This window comes from Nomascus leucogenys, chromosome 25, assembly GCF_006542625.1.
Source record: "Nomascus leucogenys isolate Asia chromosome 25, Asia_NLE_v1, whole genome shotgun sequence".
NCBI lineage: Eukaryota > Metazoa > Chordata > Mammalia > Primates > Hylobatidae > Nomascus > Nomascus leucogenys.
The window spans coordinates 15,158,540-15,181,187 of NC_044405.1; the positions used below are offsets into that span (position 1 = coordinate 15,158,540).

Genomic DNA, 22,648 nt, shown 5'->3' on the forward strand with positions numbered 1-22,648 from the left:
GTCTTTCTGACTTTCTCCTGACCCCCAGTATCCTACCCTTCTTAATCCCCTGAAGTGAGTCATAGAAAGTAGAATTTCCCTTCCCCAAGTGGAGCATAGAAACTAGAACTCCTCTCCCCAAAAGCAAGATATAAAATCTGAAAAGATTCTCTTTTCCCTTGAGGACTCTCATTTCATAGGGGTCCTGCCCCATACTCAGGAGGAAGGAGTACTGCACAGAGAGGCTAAGAAGAATCCAAACACACAGGCCTTGCTGGGCTTCCCCCTCAGCCTGTTACCACTGATTCTACCCTTTTGTCCAATCACATTTCCACGTATTTTTCATTCTTCATGGAATCTAAGCAATGAAGTAGATAGTTTCTCTGGGTCTTTGGTCTTCGTTTCTGAAGCCTCCTGAGTCATGTAAAACTTTGATTAAACACATTTGCTATGATTTTCTCTTGTTAACCTGTGTTTTGTTATAGGAATCATGATGGGTGAGGAAACGTATCTGTTCCCCCAACACCTCTTTGAAAATTTGTTTATCCAATGAACCAGAATATCACCTGGCAAATCCCACAGAGATAACGAGACAAAGGACTGACACGTATTGATGAGGAAGCCAGGAGGGCCGGTGAGGAGGAAAGAAGGGCATGAAAACCCAGAAACCAAAACGAAGGAGTTGTGGATGTGAGCTGAACCCACTTCGTATGTGTACAAAATTACAATCTTAGCTTTTAGCTCAATTGTCTTATCTTTTAAGGCTATAGCAGGAGTGAATTAGAGCCAAAAGGCCAAACCTAGCCCAGCATATATTTTTGCAAATAAATGTTTATTGGAACACACTGGGTCCATTCATTTACATATTGTCCGTGTGCTTGCTTGCTACTTTGTCAGAGTGGAGTGGTTTTGACCAAGACCCCCGTGGCCATAAAGCCTCAGCACTTGGCTCTTCACAGAAAAAGTTTGCTGATCCCTGCTCTCCAGGAATTGCTGTGGGTGCATTTCCTTGAGATCGGCTTTGAGAAGGCAGAAACTGCTGCATATGCCGCATGCTGCAGTTGAGGCTCAGCTTCTCAGCTCTTTCTGCTGTACGTGAAGTGACAGCCAGGTTTCCACCAGGATCTAATGAATCATGAGGGGAAGTCCAATGGGCAGCAATTTCTCATTGCCTTGGGTCACCTCTGGATGTGGGAATCAGCAACAAGTAGGTGACTAACGGGAAGGACATCCAGGAAAGAGAGAGAAGAGAGATGAGGCGAGACGAAACTACTCCTCCTGAGAGTTCTCCAGAGTCTTTCGACATTTTTACTTCTAGAGGACAGAATTCTGCTTGCTAGTATTTAGCGAACTGAATTTTGTCCTTAGAGACGTGCACACTGCTCCCATTGACTTCAGTGGGAGTAATGGGCCATTTGGTCCCGCGACATTTGTGTTGGCTTCAGGCTATTTAACAAACTCCTAAACAAATCCCAATAAAGTGCTCTTTAATGGGTACTTAATTCTGGTGTAGGGGCGGGTGCTAAGCACACCTAAGTCCTTTCTTTTCCTTTAGGTTTAGGAAGTTTCCTCCTTTTCATGGTGTGATAATTACTAAAGGCAAGAACCCTGAGTCAAGCAGTATAAAACCCACTCACAGTCACAAGACTTCTGCTTTTATTGATCTCAGTTGGCCTGTTTATTCTCTGGGTTCCAATTTAATGGCTCAATTGATTATTCATTTACATTTTTAATGTCTTTGTGGGCGAAAATCATTTTAACATGAATCATCTCTCAATGGGCGACATACGAAATCATTTTGGATTGTCAATTTCAACAAGGATCTATTGAGTCATTGAGCACAGGTGAACTTGACAAAGATGAAAAGGACGTTTCAGTTTCTTATAGAAGATGATGGAAATGATAGTTTGGTGTTTGCTTTGAAAAATGGATGTCACATATGTGTGGCTCACCTGACATCAGAGAGTGGTTAGAATATCCAGTTTTCTGTCATTTACTTTCTAATTATATTTTGTCTAAATACAATTCGAAATCTACAATGCCCACGTCTTTAGTTGAACTCTTTCTTAAATTAAATCCAGGAGTTTCAATATTATTCATCAATATGTTTTCCTTTTAGATGGTCTGGCTTTGCTGTAGAAATGGTGAGAGATGAGTATACTACAGAGATCACAACATAATGAGATATAGCTTGATTTTATGAGCTCACAAAATTTCCTGTTTAGCAAAAGTAGGCAACATGCAAGATCTAACCATGATAACCATCAAGGGGTGTTTCCAGCGGGTCTGTATGTGTGGAACTTCAAGAGCATTGCAAATAGACTGCACAGCACTGATGGAGGAGCTATGGGAAGGGCCAAAGAGAGCAGCCACACCAAGAGTTCATCTAACAACATGATATTCTTTTTCAAAGCCCTTTAAAATATGCATGTGGATTTGATTAGATAATGATTTATTCCTTCACAGCAAGCAGGTAAAGTTCTAAAAATATGGCTGCTTGTAGCTTATTCTTCCTGATAGGACTGTTTTGAATACAATACTTATAAAATATATACCCACTCACTTAGGATCTTCACTTCTTTCTAAAATGAGATGAGGCACAAGAAAATACATAAGTGCATATTTCCAAACACACTCGTCACTTTTATCTGACAATATAAAATGGAACCAGAGTTTAACATCAAAGAGGAGGCACGTATTCATCCTTTGAGGAATAGTAAACTGCTAGTGCTTGGCAAAAGGGGCAGTGAAAAGCAAAATCGTATTGCAAAGTTTGACAGTGTTTTGCTTTACTAACTTTCACTTGTAATTTTCATAATCTTATTACAAAATGTGTAGATCAAAGAAAGCAACTCTTTTAAACTCTTGGAGAAAAAAAAGTTCAGACAATCAATGGTATTATTCTATCCATGTGGAATTACTAAACTCTTTCCTCTATGTCAGGTTTATGACAGGTAGCAGATTATAAACATAGATAAGATAAAATTAGGATGCTTAGAAATTTCCAGTCTCACAGACATGTCAACAGGTATTTGAAATATAACTTGGGATTCAGTGCTTTTGCTTCCGAAGTGCTAGTGAACCCTCTGGTGGTCTCAGAGGGCTTTAAGGAAGAGGGAAATTTGCATGCGGTCGTGGAGAATGAGGGAGTTCACCACTGTGAAGGTCGTGCAAAGGATCATCCAAAGTGAGGCGCCAGCCTCAGAAAACAGGAGTCAGGAGAACATGGGGATATTGAAGAAATGATAGACTCTTCATCACAACTCATGTGAGAGTATAGGCAGTGAGGGAAGCTAGTGCCTGCGTTAATGAAAATGAAAATGGCTGGATGATGAAGAGTTTTGAATTAGAAGAAATTCAATTTTATTATGTGGATAATGGAGGGTCACTGCCTGACTTTAAATAAAGAGGGGCCTGAACCCTGAAAAATTCTGGACAATAAGCAGAAAGCAGAGGGGAGGTCCCAGTAAAAGAAAGTTCAAATGGGGGCGGGTCAGAGAAAGCGGCTGATGAAGACTGGACTCCAAGCAGGCATATTTCCATCCCGCACCCTGAACAAGCATGTGGAGCAAGCTTTGTTAAGCGCCCATCACTGGGGATTCATAGTCCCTTCCCCGTGAAATAATCCACTCCATCGGTACAACCTCGAAATGAAATCCTCTTTGTTAACTTACGTCAGAAACTTTTCTAAACATTTACATAGCTACTTATCAAGTTGGAATCATATGCCATGGTCATTTTCAGTTGTGGTCATAGTCTTATTAGAGCTGGAGAAATGAAAATACAAGTTTAATTTTGCGTTTGGATTATAACATATATTGATCAGGTGATATTTCTTTAAAAAAAACTTCCCCTACATTTGATGATAAAAGAATCATTAGAAAGGATGAACAACCAAAAAGAAATGTGAATTATATACACATGCGTTGTTAAATTACTTTAGAATATTCGGTTAGCTTTATATAAAAGAGCATTTTTATATGCTCCATCTGATAAGTTTAATACCTATTTGATACTTTCGTTCTCTTTGTTCAGAGCAGACTCGGTCAGGTGAGGTCTTGTGTGAGTCCCATACCTGTGCTGTCTTCATACACCACGGTCACTGTTTTCCAGTTGTAATAGAGGACCAGATCCAGGATCGCCCTGCTGATAGCTGCATAATCTGGGTAAAGGTTGATGTAAAACAAATCTTTGTTGTCCACCGAGGGGTGTTTCCAGCGGGTCTGTATGTGTGGAACTTCGAGAGCATTGCAAATAGACTGCACAGCACTGATGGAGGAGCTATGGGAAGGGCCAAAGAGTGCAGCCACACCAAGAGCCAGCTGGTCACATGCTGATGCCCAAGGACAAGGAGAGGATGGGGAGGGAGGGCAGGGAAAGGGGGAGAGAAAAAGAGAGTTCTATGAATTTAATTTTTTCTTTCATGATTCCTCTTTTTAATGCAACTATTGAAAAATCTTTTATAATCCCTGTCTGTATATTGAGGAAATACGTTTGGTCCAACTTCCAACTTTCTTGAGCTACTAATATACTGATAGATGTAAACTTAGAACTGATTAGCAATATACCACAAGGCCAACTCCCTGTTGGTCTCACTTTATTACCTTTAATCAGATGGAGTCTAAATCCCTTGCTTGGTATAGTGTTACCTGAAAGCACTCCTAGTTACCAACAAGCCCTTTGCCAAATGAATGTTGTATGAATTAAGTTCTGTCATGCAGCAGGGTGGCATTGAAAATATTAATGTGGTTATAAGATTAATGTAGAACCTCTGGGTAACTACAAAGTGCTTTAGCTCCTATCTTTCCAAAACTCAGAAAGAAGTTCCAGGTTAATGAAATACTGCTAAAGAATGCTCATAAGCAGTGCTGATGTCTAATTAATTTTCAAATAATGAAATAGCATAGCTTAAAGGGATCTCAGAAGACATTTTGCCCAACCCACTCATTTCATAGACAATGGAGAGAGTCATGGCCACTGGACAGGAGCTTCAGCTCAACGTCAGGCCTCTTTCTACCCCAGTGTCAGCTGACAGGTAGCCTAAATAAATCAAGTCAGAATCTATTGAAAAATTTACTTTTAAGATAAATGTATTTTTCTCATTATAAGTATATAAGCACTCACTGAGATAATTTAGAATATTTAAAATGTAAAGATAAAAAGGCTCTGTGATTAATCCTATCATTTTGGAATAATATCTATTAATATTTGGGAAAATTAGAATCATTATATAGATACAGTTTGATGTATTGCTTTCTTTAACACTATAGCATGTCTTTTTTTCAAGTCATTACAAATTCTCCTAAAGCATATTTTTAGTGTCTGTAGAACAGACATTCCATAGGTGTGTCATCATTTATTTAAGCATTCCTATAGTATTAAACATTTGGCTCATGCCTGTAATCCCAGCACTTTGGGAGGCTGAGACAGGCAGATCACTTGAGGTCAGAAGTTCGAGACCTGCCTGGCCATCGTGGTGAAACCCCATCTCTACTAAAAATACAAAAATTAGCCAGGTGTGGTGGTGTGCACCTGTAGTCCCAACTACTTGGGTGGCTGAGGCACAAGAATTGCTTGAACCTGGGAAGCAGAGCTTGCAGTGAACTGAGATAGCACCACTGAACTCCAGCTGGGGTGACAGAGCGAGACTCTGTTTCAAAAAGCGAACAAACAAACATCCCCCAAAACATTTAAGCTGCTCCTAATTTTTGGCTATTATAAATAATATTATAGCACTTACCTTAGCTCTTATATTTTTCTCTGCATCTTATGTTACTTTCTAAGAGTAGATTTCCAGAAGTTAAGTTACCAGTTATAATTAAGGGGTATAGATAGTTTGAAGTCATTTGAAACATATTAACCAAATTCCCTTCCAGAAAGGTTGGGGCAGTTTGCCCTCTACAACCATGTAAAATAGTGCCTATTAATCTTATGTTGGTAGGAATTAAATAAAAGCTTAAATACACTTTCAAATTTATATTTTAATTCTGCAAATTTAGAACTGTCATTAGATAATTAAATATCAAATTAGCTAAATTCATACATAAAATTGTATTGAATAATATCATTCTACAAATAAAAATAGTTCGAAAAATGATATGGCTCTGTAGTTACCTGACTTAATTCAGACAGAATAACTGATACAACTTTGACAGCCATATTGCAGGTATCTAAGGAACAGCAAACGTTTACAAGAAAAACTTTCTGCTCCTCTGTCCTTTGGTAGTGAATTACTGCATTAACTATGAAGATGTACAGTTTTGTGCATTACGTGCTGGAAGTGTAAACTGTCATTGTCTTCAGAAGCTTATTTTCTGGTTAGGTTTTCATTATTTAGCCAGATAAAATGAGAGTATGGGAGTGTGTGAACTGTTGTTCTATCCAGCATAAGCAATGGATTGAGATTCCTGTTAATATTTAGCTCTGGGATACTAATATTACTTGACAGAAAATCAATCCTTTTGAATTCTGTTTACCAGCAAATTACCAGTTTTAAGAAGCTCTGGGGGTGTTTAATTGACAAGTATGCCAGGTACTTCGGACCACAGGAAAGCTTTCAATTTTTATGTGGCTAGAGTTCCATTGCTAAATGTGGTTGGCTTTCTACAGTATTTGTTCAACAATGTGTAGGAGTGTTTGTGTCTGTTTGCATAGGTGTATGTGTGTAAGAGAGAGAGATGAGAGAAAGAAAAGTGATAGATCTATCTCTACATTATAGACATAATTTATGTGAGGATAGCTTGGAAACTTTAAAATGCTGTATAAGTATACAGTTATATTATTTGTCCATAGACAATTTTGACCTATATGATATCTCAAAGTCTTCCCATCTTTAAAAAGAAAATATTTTTATACTTAAGTCATGCCATAGATATAAAAATATTATGTTGTTAATTTTTTTGGTTTGTTTTTGAGACAGAGTCTCGCTCTGTCACCCAGGCTGGAGTGCACTGGTGCAATCTCGGCTCACTGCAAGCCTACCTCCCGGGTTCACGCTATTCTCCTGCCTCAGCCTGTGGTAGCTGGGACCACAGGTGCCTGCCACCATGCCCGGCTACTTTTTTTTGTATTTTTAGTACAGACAGGGTTTCACCGTGTTAGACAGGATGGTCTTGATCTCCTGACCTCGTGATCCACCCGCCTCGGCCTCCCAAAGTGCTGGGATTACAGGCATGAGCCACTGCACCCTGCTATGTTGTTAATTTTTTATCTGTGCTCCTAAGAAAATAAGTTTTATATTTTGTTTGCAGAGAACACTAGAATTCTTGCAGAAGGCTGTATCAGGTGGACACAACCTATGATCTAACTAGATTAATTGTATAAGGAAACTACCAGCATTTAGTTACCTGGAAATCGGCATAAACATGGTGCTCATTGTATTTCATTTATTTGTGTGTATTTAGTAGGCAAGGATTCCTCTCTGTGGCAAAGAACCCCTCCTAATCTGGGGTGATGAGTAGCCTTTGTTTCCACATAAACACATTTATTTAGTGACTAGATAGTGTCCCTGTTAGAAGCCAACCCTCAGCTATATGGAATGTGATCTTACTTCAAAGACTTGTCCTAATATTGTCTAGAAGATGTCTAAACAAGCCCCACAATTCCGAATGAATCTTTCTGTGAGAGAAACCTTACAGCCAACATATGAATTAGATTACTTTTTAGGCTAGGCACTTGGCTTCATTTCAGAAGAAAAAGAGGATCGGATGTAGACATTGCTCTCACAGGTTTAATCTTCATATTTCTATGATTTTGTGGAAAAGAGTAAAAAAAAGTTGAGAGGATGCTAGGTAAACTCAGTAGTTTACAACCTGTTAAAATTCAGGGTGTGAGTTTTGTGTGTCCTGGGCATTTCCGCACGCTCAGTGGATGTGACCTTCCACAATGTTTTATTTGACTGCACCGCACGATTTCATGGTGGTATCTCAGCTTCAGGATGGAAAAACAGATCAAGCTTGACATTTTCCATTCGCAGCTGAACTAGTTAATCATAGAGTGGAGGGCACTGAAGGGTAAGCTCATCAGAAAGGCCCAGAAAACAGTGCTCGGCAACGTCCATTAGGTTAGTTCAGATTGCATTGATCAGTGACATCAAAGACCCAGATTTCCCGCGACCCATTTGCACAAAGATGCCCGCTTTAAAAGAGGGCAGGTAGCAAAAAGAAGGTGACTTGGAGAGCAGACATATCACCCAAAGAAGCTTTTAAAAGTGGGAAAATAGTTACCTCTCCGCGAGGCTTCAAAACTATCAAAAAGGTTAATTCTCTGGATGTCATAGGTTAATGTGGTGTTGGGCATCAGGGTTCGGTTTCTGTTAATGCTGGTGACTGCAAACTTGAAAGCTAATTCTTCAACATTAACAGGTTCATTTTCCACTGTTTCAAAAATCCCTCCTGCAGAAACAAAAGAGATGCATGAGAAGCATTAGTCACATGGTTCACATGTAATTTTTTTTTTTTTTTTTTTTTTTTTTGAGATGGAGTCTCGTTCTGTCACCCAGGCTGGAGTACACCGGTGCAATCTCGGCTCACTGCCACCTCTGCCTCCGGGTTCAAGCGATTCTCCTGCCTCAGCCTCCCGAGTAGCTAGGATTGCATGTGTGCACTACCATGCCCGGCTAATTATTGTAATATTAGTAGAGACGGGGTTTCACCATGTTGGCCAGGTTGGTCTCGAACTCCTGACAGGTGATCCACCCGCCTCGGCCTCCCAAAGTTCTGGGATTATAAGCATGAGCCACCGCGCCCAGCCAGTAAAAAGAAGAATGTAAATATACAAATAAAAGACCCCAAATGATAAGTAGAGGAATGGTCAGAGCAGATCCCAAATCCAGGGCTAAAAGTGAAGTTTATCAGCATGTGCCACATGCAGATAAATAGGACTAACTGTATATGTATGCTTAAGATTTTAAATCCAGTGTTGGACTGTATACCATCTCTCAGATGGTAAATGTATTCCAAATATTTAGTGGCATAAAAGTGTAACTGATAATATGGTGGAAAGCAATTTTCTGTGATGTGGACAAGAATTGCACCATGCTTGACCTAAACATAATTTGAGCAGTATCCTTGTAGGACCATTCTTCTTTAGAATGAAGATCTTTCTGTCCAGAAGCCTGCATTCCAGACTCTAAGGGGATCATGTAGAGTTGATAGGATCAAAATGACACATACATATTGTTAGATTTTTCAGAATAAAAATGTCCTTTTTTGTGTTTCATGGCTCAGAATTCTGAGATCATATTCTAGTACTTTCCAAAGTGCATGAGAATATTCAAAGAATTGTTTTTTTCTTTCTTTTCTTTTTTCTTTCTTTCTTTTCTATTTTCTTTTTCTTTTTAGAAACTGTTTAGTCCAAAACAAACTTGCATCTGGTAACTGGAGAAATACGTCCCTTCACTGAGCAAGTGCACCTGTGCTAGGTAGGCTCTGGTCCTAAGCATGAGGATCTCACTGCAAGTAACAGTACAAAATGTTAGTGCTTAAAGCCTCATCAGAGAATGTAGCTCTGATTTTGCTTGAGACATTCATGTTTGATAGAGACAATGTAAGTGTTGCTAACTGTACAGCTCTTAAATGTTTTTTGAGAGACGTTCTAGAATTATTAATAGGTGCAGGGTCTACAGTGGAAGCTGTCTTAACCCATCTCCATTTAAGTTACTCCTTGATTGACCAATATTCCTCATTTCTTTTGAAAACACATGTTAACTGATGCTCATTGAATGCTGAATACTTGTAACTGTCAGGCTGATATATGTATTTTTTATTTTTTTATTTTTTGAGACGGAGTCTTGCTCTGTTGCCCAGGCTGGAGGGCAGTGGTGTGATCTTGGCTCACTGCACCCTCCACCTGCCGGGTCCAAGCGATTCTCCTGCCTCAGCCACCTGAGTAGGTGGGATTACAAGTGTGCGCCACTATGCCTGGCTAATTTTTGTATTTTTAGTAGAGATGGGGTTCACCATGTTGGCCAGGCTGATCTCGAACTCCTGACCTCGTGATCCACCTGCCTCCACCTCCTAAAGTGCTAGGATTACAGGCGTGATCCACTGTGCCCAGCCCAGGCTGCTATTTTTTACCTAATCTCATGATTGAGTGATCCCTTACCAAAAGTCAGTTGTAGGTTTTTGCCAACGTGTCTATGCTAGATTGATTTACAAGTGCTCTAAGTTCTTTCTCCATTCAAAGGGGAAAAAAAAGAATATAAAAAAATCTGAAACGAAAATCACAAATATGCATCATGCACATCATTTATGTGCATTCTTTGTTAGAAAGGGAACTCCAATGGACAGACTCTAATTCAAAGAAATTACCCTGATCCTACCTCAAAAAAAAGCAATAAACAAATACACATCTATAATGTTCCTGCTGAACTGACTTTATTAAATAACTAACTACAGTGTTGGGTTGTGAAAGCTAAGATGGTTTATAGTGAATTATTTTGGCTCTTTTTGGAAATATTTCTGGCTTTTGTAGACTGATAGTATGAGGCATTCAGGTATAGATACTTTCCCCTGTCGTCTGAGAAATCATAGTTGAAAACTATATGACAATACACCTACTACGGACCCACAAAAACTGAAAATTAAAAAAAGGAAAATTACATGACAGAGTTATTTGGTAATGTTAACCTTTACCTAAGGAGCCATTTAAGACCTTTACTTGAAATGAACGTAAGGAAAAATGTTGCTGTTCAAGTGAATTTGTGTTTTACTTTTGTCAGACAGTGGTAGGCAGAGACTTTGGAGTTGATTTTCAGTTTCTCTCAGAACTGTTGGTGGATGCTCAACAGTGAGGTGACAAGATGACGCAAAAGATACTTGGTCACCAGAAGGTGGACATAAGGCTGTCTTACTGCCATCATCTAGGTGACCCATACAGAGGGCTGCCTGGTGATAGGGCTTCCATGGTAATTATTAACAATGACTTGTTTACTTGTCTATCTCCTCAGCCCCACAGGGAGAGCCCACGTGTAGAGACTGTGTCTTACTCAGAATCAGCATCCTTGGGGAGACCTAGGCATCTTTAGGATGTTCAGGCTGCAGCTATTTAGGGGAAAAGTCAATCACTGGCATGGATGTGAGCACCATTAATCTGTGTAGGGTAGGCTGCCTGGAGGAAACAAATACCTGAATAGGAAACAGAAATTCTGAATTTTGAAACCTGATCTACCTACTTCCTCTTTGAGAAGGATTTTTAAGTATCAGAAAGAAAATTGTTATGAAATAACTCTTTTACATATGTTTAATTACACTTTATAACATTCAAGGCAGGAGGTTTTTTTCCATTTTTATAAATGAAAAAGTGAACAAGAAGATTACACATTATATCCTGCTTATTCAAAGTCACAGTTTTATCTGGGACTGTCTCAGGTATCTGAATCTCCAAAAAATGTAAATATTTTCATTTCATCAAGTTATTTCTGCTGTTCTTTGTCTCATACATGTGAGCTAATAATGTTGTCTTGCTTCCCTTGGAGAATTGCTCTATAAAGCAAATGAGAAAATATAATCAAAGTGCCCTGAAAACTAAAAAATTCCCTAGAAATAACTTTTTTTATTATTGTACCTGGATAATGGAAATAAAAAGAGGAGTTGGCACCAACTGGTGAACTGACTACTTGCCTCAAAATTATTCTTTTGCTATATAGTTGTCTATCACATAAAGCTGAATGAACCTGGGTTTAAAGGAATTACAAGTGTTTTCATTATGTGCTTGGGTAGTGTGTAGGTGAACTGTTTGGTCACTTTCAGAGCAATTTTTTTTTCATTTTTTCATCAAACAGGCATTATGAACGGTGTCATAAGCTCAAGACGCCATCACACTCTCTTTCTCCAAGACAGGGTTGCTGATAAATGCCAAAAATCTACTGTGGTATGAGGTATATAGAAAGCTGGAGATATACCAAAAAAGTGAGATCTGACAGAAACAGGAGAAAGTTATTAATAGGAGCCAGATCATTACCTCACATGTGGGCAGACTGCTTAAGGATCAGCCACTTCCTCCCTCCTTCTCCTCCCCATAGCTTCAGATACAGCAAAACGAGATGTAGAGTCTTTAGTAAGCAGAATAAAGGGGCACACATGTTGGGGCCCTTGCATAATTTTCTCCTTCTGTCTTTCCTTCTCTCCTTCTTGTTCTCTTTCCCTTTCTTTTTTCCTTTCTTTTCCTTTCCTTTCCTTTCTCTCTTTTTCTTTTTCTTTCTTTCCTTCCTTCTCTTTCTTTCTCTTTGCCTCCCTCCCTTCCTCCATTCCTCCCTTCCTCCCTTTTTACTTTTTTATATAATAATTGTGAGTGTGAGCTGTCAATGAGACATCTGAAGGCTTTAAGGGTCTTCATGTTGTGAACCTCTGGCCTCATTCATTTGGAGGCCCATTGGTTTGAGATGAGAAATCCCTACCTTGTTCATCCCTCTGTTCCTCTTCCTCTCTCTGTCTCTCATTTGAGCTGAGCTGACTTCCACTCCTAACAATGCTGTGGACCATGGAAGGGTTAGGAAATTGAAATAAAAATCTAGCTTAGGCTCAAGGAAAAGAGGCAAAGTTGTCCCCTCCCTTATATTTTTGAAATTTCCCAAGCCAGGGCAGTGGGTGAAGGGAGAAAGCAGGACTCTGAGAGCTCAGGATGAAGAACAAGCTTTTTCATTCTGCAATAATTCTTGAGAGAAGTATTGCATGACAGATGGAACACAGGAGGGTGAGAAACTTCAAAATCGGCAGGCCTGGGTTGTCTATGTTCTCTTTCATTGCTCGTGTGTACCTGAAGCATGAGAAGTATTGTTAAACTATTTTTTGTCCTATGTCGTAGATCAGTTTGAGTGAGTACAGATCACGTGCCAGTCTTTATAGACTGGAAATGGTTGGGCAATAATCCTCTGTCTGATTATCATTAGGAAGCTTGATCAACCGTCAAGGTGCATGCTTAATATCCACCTCCCCAGCCTCTTCTCCACCTCACCCACCATTGTCCAAGCAAAGGGTCGGAAAGTGAAAGAAGTTGGGCTTTTTTTTTTTTGAGTAATGAGTCTGTCTTCTTATGTGAACATTTGTGCTGTTTAAAATGATAAGGGTAAAATCATACTGCTTGTAAACACCAGAATAGATAAGAATTCTGAAAAATTAATGCTTTTTTATTAATACATGTTCGTATTTAGGATTTACTCATGAGGACCTTGTCCTGATTGATCCCACTGTACTTTTCTGGGAAGCATAGATGTTGGTACAAATAATGCTGATGCTAAACTGGTCTGTCCTTCATACTCTGTGTTCTGTCACCTGAGACAAGGTGCCACATATGGTCACCAAACAAAGGGTATGACAATAATGCCTGTGCCTAGATTCTGGAGTAGCTTTGAAACTCAGACGCGACTTGCTTTTTTGGTAAGTCACTGTTATGGACTGAATTGCATCCTCCCTCAAATTTATATGTTGCAGGCCTCACCTCTGAATCCTCAAAATGTGACTGTTTTTGGAAATAGTGTCTTTAAAACAGTGACTAGGTTGCAATGAGGTGGCTAGGGTAGGCCTTAAACCACTCTGACTGGGCCTTTTAAGAAGGGAAAATCTGGACACACAGAGATATACCAGGGACTTGTGCACACAGAGGAAAGGCCATGTGAGAGCCAAGCAAGAAGGAGGCCATCTGCAAGCCATGGAGAGAGGCCTCCGGAGAAACCAAACCTGCCGACACCTCCATCTTGGACTTCCAGCCTCCAGAACTGAGAGAAATTAAGTGTCTGTTGTTTAAGCCACCCAGTCTATGGTCTTTTTTGTTTGTTTGGTTTTTTGTTTTTGTTTTTACAGCAAACCCAGCATAGACTAGTACATTTATCAGCATCTTTTTTTTTTTTTTGAGATGGAGTCTTGCACTGTCACCCAGGCTGGAGAGCAATGGCGCCATCTTGGCTCACTGCAACCTCCAGCTCCTGGGTTCAAGCAATTCTCCTGCCTCAGCCTCCCTAGTAGCTGGGATTACAGGCATGCACCACCACAGCTGGCTAATTTTTGTATTTTTAGTACAGAGAGTGTTGCGGCATGTTGGTCAGGCTGGTCTTGAACTCCTGACCTCAGGTAATCTGCCCGCCTTGGCCTCCCAAAGTGTTGGGATTACAGGTGTGAGCCACCGTGCTCAGCCAACATCTTCTTCTTTTTTTTTTCCCAAGGGCTTTGAAATTGAAAATAATTTTAAAGGAACTTACATATATTCAAGTAATATTCGCCTCTAACAAGATTCTGGACTTTACAGCACAGTAATTTAAGATAAGCCAAGAGGAATTCACTTGAAATCTTGGTTTAGACAGCAGAGTTCCGTCACCACAGGAGCATTTCTGTCTGTTTTGGGTAGACTCTTGAACCAGTGAAGTGCAGCGAGGATGTAGGCAGTTGTGTTTTGTGACTACCTAAACACAGATGGAAGCCACAGCTGGCAACATCCTGTACACCCAGCAGGTGGCCTTTAAAGGGGGATGATGCGTGCAATGAAGGGTTACCATAAAGGATTTTGGGTTGTGCCACATAATTCCATCTAGACTTACAGGAGAATTGTTCTCAATCACAACTCTACAACTGCTGGCTCAACAACATAATCATTGTAGGCAAAGGGTAACACTTAGAGAAGGCTAAGGTCAATGATGTACTATTTGTGAAGACACCCAAGGTAAACCCACCACAATGGCTTCCAAACTTTCCCTTAATCCCACTCTATATGGAGAGAATCATAACGTCAAAGGGGTGGAATTCAGCAATCTTAATATGAAAAAAACCATGACTGGCTCTAGGTCTTACTGATTGACTTTTTTTTCCAAGGATAGGAAGTTCCAAGGATACTTCCTAACCTGCTTTTCAATCAGTTTCCATGGAACAGGGAGCTATCCGAATCAACTCAGTGTAATATGGTGGAAATCAAGCCATTGTTATGGGTAAGAACCTTAAAGGGAGGCAATTCCACTGCTGCCTACTGATTCCATCTGTCTCTAGATGAGGCCTGTGCTGAGAGATCAGTGAAAGTATTAAATTTATCCTCTTCTTCCCAAAAGGAATTTCAGACAATGTTTCATTGTGGCAGAGAATCCATCTCATTTAATGATGGAAAAAACAAAAAAACCACAGGAAAATAATGGTTTTCTATCTCATCCCTCTCAAAGGAATATATTGTTCTGACTCAATTTACCTTGTAATGGTAAATAAATTCCAATGATAACCATTTCAGAAATGGAACAGAATTACAATCCACCTATATTTAGTTGTTGTTGTTGTTCTACTTCAGTTCATGGTTAAATATATCATGTCCACGATTCTACTGAATAACTCACTCATCCAGTGATTTGTTCATTTATTTCTTCATTTATTTGTAAAATGCCTAGCCAGATACTGTGTGAGGCACTGGAATGTGCCAGTGAGCAAGAGATACACATCTGACTTTTGGAGCTTTTATTTTAGAAGGAGAATTGGTCATGAACAGGAAGACAGGCATTGACATGTCAGAGTGAGAGGCAAGAAAAGTGCTTGCTGGGAGGGCAACCTTTGAGCAAAAGCCTAAAGATAATGAGAAAACCACTCTGAAGACACTGGGAGAAGAGCGTTGCAGGCAGGGGAAATATAATGTCTAAGGTAGGAGCAGCCTAATGCTATTTTTGAGGAAGAGTGAGGCTGAAGTCGGGTGAGCTGGGCTTGGACTGGTAGAAGATGAGCTCAGAGAAGTGATGGGTGGATTGGAGCAGATCACAGAGTGCCTTAAGGGCCATCACGAGGCTGTGGGTTTTATTCTGGGTGAGATGGGAAACCACTGGCCATCTTTGAGCAGAGGAGTGAAATGATCTGATATATTTCAAGAGAAAAAGCTGGCTTCTGTATGAAGAACAGACTGAAGGGAGGAGAAGGGCAAGAACAAAGCACAGGGAGATCTGCCCTCGGAGCTGTTGCAATAATACTATTGCAGTAAGAGTCCATTTCAATAATTCAGGTGAGAGATGATGATGGCTTTGTACAAATCAGTGGGATTGGGATGTGACAAAAAGTGGCAGGATTTGCTGATGACGCATAAGTGAGAGAAAGGGAGTCGAGGATAACATCAGGTTTTTGGCTTGAAATTGCCATTGACCAAGATGAGGGATGATGCAGGAGGTACTTGACTTGGGACATGATTCTTTTGTGGTGCCTATTAGAAGTCCAAGTGAAGCCATCATCCTTAGCCAACTGATGCAGGAACAGAAAACCAAAGACCACGTGTTCTCACATATAAGTGGGAGCCAAACGATGAGAACACATGGACACACAGAGGGGAACAACACACATTGGGGCCTATTGGAGGACAAAGGGTGGGAGGAGGGAGAGGATCAAGAAAAATAACTAATGGGTACTAGGCTTAATACTTGGGTGATGAAATTAGCTGCACAGCAACCCCCCATGACACATATTTACCTATGTACAAAACTGTGCATGTACCCCTGAACTTAAAATGAAAGTTTTTTTTTTAAAAAGTCCAAGTGGAGAGGCCAGCTGTGAAGTTAGATGTATCAATCTGGATCTTATGGCAGAGAGGTTGGGCCTAGAGATAGAAATTTGGGAGTCATCACCATAAAGGTGGCATTTAAAGCCATGAGACTGAATGGCATCGCCCAGGAGTAAGTGTAGATTTAAAGAGGCAGATGGGTCACTTGAGGTCAGGAGTTTGAGACCAGACTGGTCAACATGGCAAAGTCCCGTCTCTACTAAAATACAAAAATTAGCCAAGCATGGTGGCGCGCACCTGTAATCTCAGCCACTCAGGAGGCTGAGGCAGGAGAATCGCTTGAACTCGAGAGGCGGAGGTTGCAGTGAGCCGAGATCGTACCACTGCACTCCAGCCTGTGTGACAGAACAAGACTCCATCTCAAAAAACAAACAACAAAACAAACAAAAACAGACAGAGACTGGAGTGATGCCGCCAGAAGCCAAGGAATGACTGAAGCCACCAGAAGCTGGAGGAAGCAAATAACTGAATTTCCCCCAGAGCCTTCAGAGAAAATAAGACCCTGCCAATACCTGGATTTCAGACTTGTGGCCTCTGGGATCTGTGAGAGAGTAAATTTCTGTCGTTTAAAGCCACCTTTGGTGGTAATTTGTGATGACAGACACAGGAAATTAATGCAGTATCTCAATTGTCTTCAGAAAGTTTACATATTGGTCACTTTTAATTACTGTATTTCTTTCCTCTTCGTGAAATGTTATTTTATTCAGTTCTTTAAATAGCAATTTTTAACTCTTTAGCATGATTTTGCAAATATGGCACATAGTTGTAGCGTACGACACACTGAGTTTTTATGTTTATGATATTTTCCTATTCTGAATGTGACAAGGCCAAGATACTGCATGTGTTCTAACAAAGCTCCCTTGCTCCCTTAACTAACTTCTGTGTGCCTGTTGTGACAATCTGTGAGGTCATCCAGGAAGAAAGGTAAAACCGTTAGCTGACAATCAAGACATGGAAAGCGTTTGTAGTGTTGACTCCTGTTTTGCATTCCTGTGGAATAATAAACATTCCAGAAGCTATCAACAGAAAACAAGATGGCAATTTGATCTATTCCTTTGCTGATAGCTGCTCCTTAAATATACAATATTCTATTGCCTCTCTTTATTGCCACCTCCATAGTTCTAGTTTATTACATCATAAGCAATTTACTATAGGCCTATATTTACTGCACCTTTAATTCCAAGGCTACAGATTTAAATTCTAAGATTCCCTTAGATAAATGCTCTCTTCCTCACTCAGCTTTCCTATTTTTGTTTTATCTTTGGAGCTCAAAACATTCTTGGTAAAGATCCCATGCTAGGTGGATTTGGATGGGAAGCAGGTGTTTCTTGACCTGATGGAAAGTGAATGGACAGAAGAGATTGGATTTTTACCTTTCAGAAAGTCCCAGCCAAGAACAGAGCTGTGGTTAAGGACAAGGACAGCTTCAACTGGAAACTGGCTCTAACTCAGTCTGCTATAAGTGTCTTCAGGTATTAGTATCCTTTGAGGAGGGAGAATGGGGTTTGATGTCACCCTTGAGACAATAACCACATCCAGGCTCACTCCTTGATGCCTTAAAGAGATTTGCACTAATTCACTAGGAATGGCCTTTGAGGAATAAGAAAATATGAAACAAACTATGGATGTACTTCAGAGGGTAGCTAGTAAGAGAAAGGCCGTGGATTATGGGCAGTTTAGTAAATACGATTAGTAATTTTCCTTAATAAATTTGAGTTGCACTATAAAAACTACCCAAAGCCACAGTTACTCTTATTCCAGTGTTATTCAACACTCAGTTTAACTCAAAAAACATTATTAGCCATCTATTAATATCTAAGACTATGCTAGGAGGAGTGGAAAATAAAAAGACGAAAGATGCTTCGTTCCTGCCCTCAGCAGAGCTTCCAGTCTTTTGGGACACGTTGCATTACTAGTGTAGAGTACAGAAAAAGAAAGTAGGTATAGCAGTGAATTATTCTATCAATAAAGCAAAAAGCCTGCTTTTTGTCTCCTCCTATGTGGAATCTTTCCTGATTCCTCCAGCCAAAGGTGAACTCTCCCTTTCTTTTGGTAACATAAAATCTACTACATATTTCAAGGAATTTATTTTGGTGTAAAATAAGCCTACATCCTGCTCTGCCTGTTCCTTGAAGATCAGGACAGTGTTTATTGAAATGTGCCTTCTCCTTCAGAGCTAAATGCAGTGATTTGGTCATAGTATGTTGTCCCCAGTAAATGGTCCTTCAGTTGAACTTATTCTCCTCCTTGTGCCTTAACACTATGCCTCACAAAGTAGTTTGTTCTGCCAAGACAGAGGCCTTTGAGGTAAGTAGGAAAGATGGAGGGTGGTTACTGAGGTCTGTAGTGAGACTGCCTGACTTTTTCCATTACTGCCTTTTTAGCAGTGATTTCTCACTCTCTCCCAACAATTACGGCCCATTGTCCCCAAGCACTCTCAAAGCTTACTTTTCATCAGGCTGCCAGCCCCTTAATATCATGGAGGTATGGCTCATCTCCTGTTCAACAGCAGATTTCAGGCAAGAATCAGGAATATTGCCAAAGAATTCATGCCAAACTTCTATTCTTATGAAAGTCTGTGATCACGTTAATGTCTCTTGAGAGCAGTTATAGTTTTAGCTTTTAACATCTTACATATTCATGCTGAAGAGCTCATGATTCTATTTATCTCCTTATTAATTAAATGAATGGAATAAGACAAGTTCACAACCTGTGGTTCCAGGGGAGCTATATTATGTGTTGCATCCCAATTTTCTAGTTTTCTTCTTCTGTATTTCTGTTGTTTCTCAACCTGAAATTTCTTGCTGAGAAGAAGATATTGCTGTTAAAGATTAGAACTGATGTTTGAAGCCAAAATAAATGGAGGTTCACATCTTCCACAGAGCAGTATCTACCGATGTGTGTGTATATATGTTGCCCATGAGATCTTATACATAGAGAGTTTAGTGGTGAAATATGCTTGGGAGGCACTGCTTCATTTCATCCTTCTTAAAAATTCACACCACACAATAACATTTGTCTCTCAGAAGTCCTGCAGCAAAGAAAACAATTTGAGTGTTTAACTCAGTATCCCCTAAATTCATTTGATGATAGGACAGTTTTCCTTGTAACCGTGACATGCAGTGGAATTGTTGTCTTAAGAAACACTTTTTGAAAAGTTTGATCCATAGATCTACTCTCTTTGGGACTGACTAAAATAATTTGCAGTCTTAAATATTGTTCTTGTGCTCATTTTAGTGAAAAGTTAGACATCAGGTTCTTGATCAGAAATGAAACCTCTAATCATGACACTACTTTTTATCTAATTCATGTCAGATTTATACCATCAAATCTTACCTCATCTTTTCATTTACAAAAATACCTAAGCATTAAGATGGTCTGTATGTCTACGAAAAACAGCATCTTTTAATCAATCATATCTCACAGATATGTTGCAGGTAAGGTGCATGTCCTTGATATTTAATGTAAATATTTAAAATGCATTTGCTATATTCTTTTCTTTCTTTCTTTCTTTTTTTTTTTTTGTGAGACGGAGTCTTGCTCTGTCACCCAGGCTGCATTGCAGGGATGCAGTCTTGACTCGCTGCAACCTCTGGCTCCCGAGTTCAAGCGATTCTCAGTTGGTCAGTATTTTTTATTGCAAATGTTTTCTCAGTTTATTATTTAGTTCTTAATGTTGATTAGATTTTTGGGCAGAGAAATGTTTACATTTATAATTACAAATACATTAATTTTTTCCTGAAACATGAAACATTCATAGTAGTTGTTACTATTTCCGGTTCTTTCCCTTCTGAATACATGCATGGATTGTACCTAACATGGGGTTGGTTGGGGCTGTGTGACTGGCTCTCTCCCATGACTTGTGAGCAGAAGTCTCCGGTGTCACTTCCTGGCCAGAGGACTTCACTGCTAGTGAGAGAATTCCCAGACGTGTCTTCTGTTTCCATCTGCCCAGTGACTGCTCTTTCAGCCTGGGACGTTGGAGCAGAGCCTGCAACAGACTCACTACAGCCATTTCAGCAAAAATCCATCTTTTAAGCCTCTATTTTAATCCTCTTTTAAAAATTTTTTTATTTTATTTTTTTTGGAAGAATCATTTGTTATAGTAACAGAATCTAGCCTATGTGGGACTGTTGGAATTCAAAATTTCTCCTCTGCCCACGTAATTGATAAATTTAATTGCTATTGGGTTTTTAATAAGATTTTTGTGTTTTCATAATTTAGTTCATTTAATCCATTTGAGATATCTTGATGTGTGGTGTTAGAAGAAAAGCTAGTACAATTATATATTGCATATATAATTGTATACCACATGCTGTTTATAATTTTATATATATACATACACTTACACACATATGTCTATAATTTCTTACTGATCTGTTATACCAACTTTGTGACATAATAATTGTCATATAATTTAATTTCTGGACTCTTCTGTTCCATTAATCCATCTGTATAGTAGCATCACACTGTGTTAATACTAGTTCTAAAACTTGCTGGGTAAATGACGCTTTCTATAGGATCCATTTACTCTTTTTTTTTTTTTTTTTTTTTTGAGACAGAGTCTAGCTCTGTCACCCAGGCTGGAGTGCCGTGGCACAATCTCGACTCACTGAAACCTCTGCCTCCCAGGCTCAAGCAATTCTCCTGCCTCAGCATCCCAAGTAGCTGGGATTACAGGTGCCCGCCACCATGCCTGGCTAATTTTTGTGTTTTTAGTAGAGATGGGGTTTCACCATGTTGGCCAGGCTGGTCCCGAACTCCTGACCTCAGGTAATCTTGAAAAGATTTGCTTATTCATTGGAATTTTGTTAAGAATATCATTAAGCTTACAAATATATGGGGAAATATTTTTTTAAATTCCATCTTTATATCTAAGAACATGGGCACATTTATATTTATATGAAGATATTTATATTTATTAGCTTTATTTTATAGTTTTCAAAAACAAATCATACAATATTTTTTCCTAGGTATTTTGCAGGTTTTTTTCACAGCTGAGTTTGATCTTTTATAATTTTTTGTTGTTAACTTAATTTTATGTGTGTGTCTATTTACATTGGCTCACCTCACATTATGAAATACTTTAATTTCCTCTTTATTATTTTGAGTTTTCTCATAATGTAATACTCTTCAAATATTCATTATTTCTGTTTTGCTTATTGCATTGGTTAGAACTTTCAGAGTAAGAAAATGAGAATGGGTCATCTTAATTTGTTCTTAATTTAAATAGAAATGCCTGTACTATTAAACCATTACTTATGGTTTGGAAGGCAGATTGAAATAAATGCTATATTATTAATTTAATATAATACGATAAATGCAAATTAAAATAAATATTATTTGTACTCATGTCTCAATATGCATTGAATTTTATTAAATATTTTTCAGAGTTCAATTTGCCCTTCTAATAAGTTATTTCATATGAATACAATTCTTTACATTAACTCATCCTGGCAATTCTGGGATAAGTTGTATTTGATCAGTAAGAGTTTCTCTTTCAATATGCTGCTGAATGTGATTTGTTGATATTTTATGTAGCATTTTCCACTTATTAATAAATTAGATTTGTATATAAGTTTTCTAATTTTGTGTATTGGCCTTGTCAATTTTGTCATTAGGTTATCTAAGCTTAATAAAATGTAAAGGATAGTTTTCTAATGATTTTTATGTCCTGGAAAAGTATAGAAATTCCATTCAGCTTAAAAAAACTGATCAGTGTAACTGTGTAGCTCTGAATGCTTCTATCAAGAGTTCTTCGATAAAATGAAAAACATTTTTCCTTAGTTATTGATATTTTTGAGTAGACGTCGAGAATTTATTTTAGACTGTTACCTATTTCAGTGACACAATTTTAATTATTATTTATTTTAGACGATTATCTATTTCAATAAGATACTATTTTTAATTATTTTTCATATACCTATTTAAATAATATTATATAACAATTATTATTGGAATTTAAATTGTTATGCTACCATTATCGTTATATTTTTCTTATTTCAACTTTTGCCTTTCCCTCCCTCCGTCCCTCCCTCCCTCTCCCCCTCCTTCTTTCCTTCCTTCCTTCCTTCCATCCTTTTCTCTCCCTCCCTCCCTCTCTCCCTCCTCCCACCAACCACCCTCCTTCCCTTTCTTCTTTTCTTCCAGCAGTTTTATCTAC

At 38.9% G+C, this 22,648-nt stretch overlaps 1 protein-coding gene across 4 annotated transcripts in view; it reads right to left on the reverse strand.

Moving 5' to 3' along the window:
* Positions 1-22,648, reverse strand: part of GRIK1 (glutamate ionotropic receptor kainate type subunit 1) — a 429,993-nt gene that overhangs the window by 157,101 nt on the left and 250,244 nt on the right. For all 4 annotated transcript variants that reach the window (XM_030806035.1, XM_030806037.1, XM_030806034.1 and 1 more), the window contains exons 2-3: positions 8,205-8,372; positions 4,055-4,312 (exon numbers count right to left, since the gene is read on the reverse strand). In XM_030806035.1, the coding sequence (XP_030661895.1) occupies positions 4,055-4,312; positions 8,205-8,372 (426 nt within the window). The remainder of the gene's footprint in view (positions 1-4,054; positions 4,313-8,204; positions 8,373-22,648) is intronic.